General features: G+C 45.9%; 1 protein-coding gene across 1 annotated transcript; it reads right to left on the reverse strand.

The window, feature by feature from the left end:
- Positions 1 to 302: 302 nt before the first annotated feature.
- T265_06054 (hypothetical protein) lies at positions 303 to 5385 on the reverse strand (the record flags this gene model as incomplete). Its single annotated transcript, XM_009171224.1, has 4 exons — positions 303 to 1497; positions 4981 to 5063; positions 5104 to 5186; positions 5222 to 5385. The coding sequence occupies 4 exons, from the start codon at positions 5383 to 5385 to the stop codon at positions 1015 to 1017; spliced, it is 813 nt and encodes a 270-aa protein (XP_009169488.1).
- Between the last annotated feature and the right edge of the window lie 946 nt (positions 5386 to 6331).

Raw genomic sequence — 6331 nt, forward strand, 5'->3', positions numbered from 1 at the left:
ATACCCATTTGCAGGACACAATGCTGGTCTAGCAAATTACCCAAGACCGCTATAAATAAATAAAACAAATCGTTCAGCTGTAACACCCTTTCCGTTGCTAGTTGACATGCCACCCAAAGGAAGCATGAGGGCTGGGATACCGCCCAAGCCTAGACAGGGGAAGTCGAGAGGCAGGGTCGGGTTCGAATCACGCACCTTCCGGTCAATAAGTTCGAGTTCTAACCACTTAAGTCATCTACCCCCTCCAAAGACCACTATACTTGAAGTTAAACGCAGACGAAAAAGAAATCAGCTGTGAGTTACTGGACCGTCTTGTTTATCCATCAAGCTGTACAAAAAAGTGGCGAGAACAAGAAAAATAACGACCGTGGCAAGTAAAGCATCACGAAAGCACCAAAACCGCAGCGAGTGGATAGACAAAGAGAAGATACGCCCTATGGTTAGGGGGATAAAGGAGGGAGATTGCTGGCATATTTGTGAAACATGAGAAAAAGCACACATGTCATGATGAAGCATAGTTGATACATGATCAATACAGGGGGAAATGCGGAGGACTATAGGGGAACTGGTTAGCGGTTGGAAAGTGAAACCGTGAGGTCAAGCTATACTGTGTTGTGCCTAGAAACCGAGCCAGGAAGACCAAAAGAAACGAGTACTGGCACATTACACGACGGGAAGAGAAAGAGTAGGACGCAGTGTGTTTATCACAAGACCGTTATCGTCAAAATCAAATCGGTGTGTGTATAAATAAGGCGTTGTTGATACCAGAAGAAAATCTGCGCATAGAGGAAGAAAGCACTTTTAAAACACGATGGAGTGAGTGAGAGACAGTCATCGGGAAATTCGTCACCAGCATCTGTACATCATAGGCAGGAAAAAGGAGAAAAATAAGGATAAAGAGGTCATCGATCATCGTCACCAGAGAGAGAGAGAATCCATAGTTATGCCATGGAGCAACTGGTTACTGCAGAGTCCTGTGAAGTTGAAGAAAAACAGATAGGTGATCAGATCGGGTCATGACAGAATGAGCTCGTTGTCATTGATTTTTGAACTTAGTGGACCAAAACACAAAGGAGGGCAACTGTTCACAAGAGCTGGCTTCCCATTTGAGCTGGTTTTGTCAGCATGGCGCTCGGCGGGCGGTGGCGGAGGTCGTAGGAAATCGTTGCGGAACAGAATCCAGAACAGGATCGGGTTGAGTATATTCATGATGCCCATACTGAAACACAAGAGAACCAGGTAGAACGGAGACATGCGATGTGGCTCCATGTACATCCCGTAGGTGATTCGGAACAGACAGTAACCACGACAGCCCGCGAATGTGATCAGGTTTAGCACGGCGTTAAGTCGGTACATAGGGTTGGTGAACGAAACTCGGTGCATTTGCATCAGTTTTCGAGTGTGTAGGAATATGCTGTTCACCTCGGCCAGCAGGGCAACCACGGTGTAACCGATGAACCTCACCGTGAGGAGGTTGTAGATGAAGGCACTGAGAACCTGCATTAGGAAGGGTTGAAGGATTCAATTACTACGGGCTGGTTGGTTCTGGGGATCAAATATAGCGATAAAAAACGATAACATTCATCCTCCCCGTCATCGAAAGTGAACGAGCCTGAAGTTCGAACCCAGAACCAGACATGAGAAACGTTTGTTCGCCAGACCTATACGCAATAATTCCAGCGAAAAGCAAACTAACTCGGGACTGGATAAGATCCATCGCATTTCCGAAACGTTTATTTTTTCACAGGCTGGACGGGATGTGCTGTTTTCTTCAGTTCCATTCTCCCTAATTGCTGTTTCTGGACAAGCGCTAACCCACCGACTATTCATTCTCATCCTTTGGTTGAGAAAATAATTGTTTAGCTAAAACACCATGCTGCCATGCCATCCGAAGAAAGCATGAGGACTAAGGTACTTCCAAGTTGCCCAAACCTGCAAAGAAGGTGTCAAAGTTGGATTCGAACCATGGACCTTCCGGTCAGTAAGTTGGCGCCCTAGCCACTGAGCGTCTCGAACCATCCTTTGGTTGGTTCACTAGTGATGACTTTTTTACCAACCCGAATTAAACGAGGCTGTGTTCAGATTTTACAAAATGCACAGCAAAGACATCTTCTGGACGGGTTACACGAGGACTTGTGCACCGATGAATGGTCCTGTGACGTGAGAAAGTGGACTGCATCTGTCCGTGTGCTTTGTATCGAGGTATTGTTGTTTGGAATGGAATGGACGGGGATATGGAAGTTCCAAAGTCGTGAATCGGACAAATCACGCCAATCATCTCCAATGTTTTCCACTAACTGAAAGCTCTTCGACCGCTTTCGTCCACCTTGGAGACCATCAGTTAGGTGCAATCCTCAAGTTACTGTCAACCTTATGTTCTATTTGAACCCAAGTTGTACGAAATTCGCACACCAAGTTAGTTTTAACGGAAACTCAACTGAATATCAGCTGAATCTTGCTTGTGATATTCTCGATCTGAAGGTGCCGCACAAAAGCCGCATCAGGTTTCAGTTGGTACGATATTCAATATATCGCAATACTTTGTACAGACATAATATACTACTCATCAAGTTGCTGAAAATCCCGGGACAGCCCACGACCGAGTTTGTCCCCCTTGGGGTTCATCGGATAGGCCCCGGTAGAAATTAACTGCTGGGAAAAAATCATTCAGCCGCGACGCCCTTTCGGTGGCTAGTTGCCATGCCACCCGATATTGCCAGGTTATTCAAGCCTAAACAGAAGTCAAGATGCATAGGCCGGGTTCGAACCAAGAACCTTGCGGTCAGTAAATTCGCGCTCTAAAAATTGAGTCATCTCGCTTACCAACCACACATCGCAACCGGCTCTAAACAGCCGGGTTTCAGGACGTATGAGATGTGGATTACCGCAATGGTGAAACCATCTGCCTCTCGACTTCCCTTGTCTAGGACTGGGCGACCTGGCAGTATCCCAGCCCTCGGGCCTCCTTCGTGTGGCATGGCAGCTAGGCACCGAAAGGGCGCTGCAGCTGAACGATTTAATGGTGAAACGGATGTTCCGTGAGTTGGAGTTTTCAGAGTAAAATTCACGATTGCAACTTCAACAGTCGCCAGTATAACACCACATACATGTGTTGCGAAGACTGCTCTCCCAAAATAATGTTCACTGTTAAAAAAACACACGAGGCCCTGAACAATCTCACAGTTAGCTTCCCGCTCCAAAAAAGAACGCCAAGGTTAAAAGGGATAAATCTCGGTTCCGACAAGAACTACTTTGCTGATGATCGGTGTGATCCTGAACCCCTCGTCATTTGGGAGGACGAAAGTTCAGAGGAGAGAGATGCTACTTTACAAAGGGTGAGAACAAGCGAAGCACATGACTTAACCAATGTAAAAGGTGTAGTGGGCTCAATTTGTCAACGTGACAACCACTGGATTCTTCTGTTCCGCAAACAAGGTTGGTGTAGTTTAAGGTTACTGGCACGGTTGGCGAAAAGAAGTGACCACTGTCCCAGATGTGCAGCACCTCAAAGCCTGCGGTCAATTCACGTGATCTTGCGAAAAAAACAAGCTAGAATTAAGAGCTCTCGGGCGCACTCCCATTGGTAATTTGCTGACCAGTTGCCACAATAGGAATGTGACAAACAGGTCGTAACTTTAGGCTAACCGGGATCCGGGACTCTCTTTACCCGGTGAAAATAATCCAAAAGCATTGGAAGGGAATAAATTCACGTGTCTTGCGAAAAAAACAAGCTAGAATTAAGAGCTCTCGGGCGCACTCCCATTGGTAATTTGCTGACCAGTTGCCACAATAGGAATGTGACAAACAGGTCGTAACTTTAGGCTAACCGGGATCCGGGACTCTCTTTACCCGGTGAAAATAATCCAAAAGCATTGGAAGGGAATACAATGGGGAAACAATGCTCGTAAAACAGTTTTTAAGCGCAGGTTGTCCGTCGATGCGATTTCACAATATTTCATTTCACCGTTACTTGGACAAGTTACGCCAATAACCTTCTTTACGTGGTTAGCATCGGTATGCCAGAGTTTGTAGCAATATGTTGTCCATACCCAACGGTCTGTGAAACATTGCACAGAGAGTGCGCGTGGATAAACACGCAACCACGGGCAGCTCACAACAGTGCGAGAGTTTGAGTAAAATACCACAGAATCCGAACACTAGAAGTTTTCCAGGTAATCTCGTAGGGTAGAGAAAATATGTCGAGGGCGTTTGAACGCATAATTTCAGCCACAAGAAAGACGATCGCAGTTAGCCGGGATCAGCGAATCGTTGAAAAGGACTGGACACCCAAATTCCAACCACCAACGGATAGCTAGATGCCGGAATTCTACCTGAGTCAGCCGGAGCTGACCGATTCTTGAAACACAAATGAACAGTCTGAGAGTTTGTATTCGAATGTGTGGGGCCTAGCCCAACAGCAATCGACCAGCGGAATCGAACTTGGATGGGAATCCCCACAAGTATCCTATATTCGCACAAAGTAGGCGTTAGTAAGGCAAGAAACAGTTGCTTCCCTCCAGAAGATCGGAACAAGGTGCTCCAATCATATTTTTAGCTCTCATTACAGGAACATCGATCTTTACTCATTATCTGTCATGAATTCAGAAAGCCAAGCGAGTCGGGTCAACAAAAAGGTAGTAGATGATAAATGGCTCAAAATTAATTGGTGCCGTGCACAGATTTCGCATTCCGGAAGGCAAACAACGCAAACGAGTCGGACCCAGTCGGAGTACAGTTCTCGTCTATCGAACAGAATAGGCAGAACGGTGTTTTGATTACATAGTAAATGAAATCATTCAGCTGCAGAACCCTCAAAGGAAGTACGAGGGCTGAGATACTTCCACGCTGCCCAAGCCCAGACAGGGGTTAATTTTGAACGACATATCTTCCAGTTAGTGGGTTCGCGCCTTAACCACTGGGCTATCATCTCGAGCAAACCCCCTGACAGTATTTATGAACTGAAACGGGAAAACGACTTACCGCAAAATGATGTAACGATAACTCCAAGAGCTTGAAAACCTTCCGTTGTTTATACATATCCCAAAAATCGAACAGGAAATAACCTGTGAGATTCGTATCAGTGGGAGACGAACACCAGCTTACCAGTGGAAATTGCTACCATGTAATAGGTGAATGGAACTACGTGCTCCACCAAATCGTTCATCAAAGAAGGATAGTAGTAAAAGCTGCAACAGATGGTCACGTGATTTCACAGGGTTACCATAAAATATCCCATGTACCAACGAGGAGCGCGTGGACCCAAGAAACCATCATATTACGCCATTTCCACACACTATCTGGACCTTTACGGGCGACTTCCGGCGGAGGAGAGTAGCCCTGGAGAGCTTGGTCAAGGCTTTTGAAGAAGGCAATCGAGAGGGACATGCACAATAGGCCATATCGGGTATTGGCAGGAGGGAGAAGTGAGTGCCAATCAGACATGGTCAAGATTTCCACCACCCGCCCGTCCTGAAGTGGATCTACTGCCGTGATTTCTTGATCTGGACTGGTCGATTACGGATGTGCAAAAATGATAAAAATCTGAAATGAGAAGTAAAGTATCATACCATTCGAAGATCTTTCACCAGAGTTGGACTACACACAAATGCTAATCGGTGTACCACAATAAAGCCACAAGGTTTCACAAACTGACGTCATAACAAGCGTCCCTGTACCCGGTGGGCCCAAGATCGACAAGCATACATTCTGATAGTTAGATATTTCTAGATGCTCCAAAGAACCGAAAGATACCTTAAAGAGGTTGATCTGGCGAGAGGTGGTATATAGGGGCAAGTTACACAATTCTGTTGTAGGAAAACGGATCGAGTCTATTCAAACTCGAGCGGGGCTGGATTAGTCTGACAGGTTCGTTGCCAAATATTTGATAGTTGAGGAGTCAGTCTGTGGAGTTACCGGATAGGTACTGGGCGAAGGCTTCTCCAGGGAGTGGATCACATGAGAAATGATCGGTGCTTCCCACAGACAAGCCTTTGCTTAGGTGCTAAAATGTTTCCAACCCAGTTCGTATTACTTCTCATTTGATTGGTGTACGTCAGGGAGTGGATGAGAAATGATCGGTGCTTCCCACAGACAAGCCTTTGCTTAGGTGCTAAAATGTTTCCAACCCAGTTCGTATTACTTCTCTTCTCATTGGTGTACGTGTCATGATTTTTGTGTGCTTATTCTTATACTTACCATATATACTCGTACTGAACTTTTATATGTACATTTCAGCTCATGTGCGCTTGTTCTTAGACAAGTAAAACGTTGCTTATCCTCGAAAACCTGGACTCTGTTCTACCTCGTTCTCGGACACTTTCTAAACGTCTCA

Source organism: Opisthorchis viverrini, assembly GCF_000715545.1.
Source record: "Opisthorchis viverrini unplaced genomic scaffold opera_v5_123, whole genome shotgun sequence".
Classification (NCBI taxonomy): domain Eukaryota; kingdom Metazoa; phylum Platyhelminthes; class Trematoda; order Opisthorchiida; family Opisthorchiidae; genus Opisthorchis; species Opisthorchis viverrini.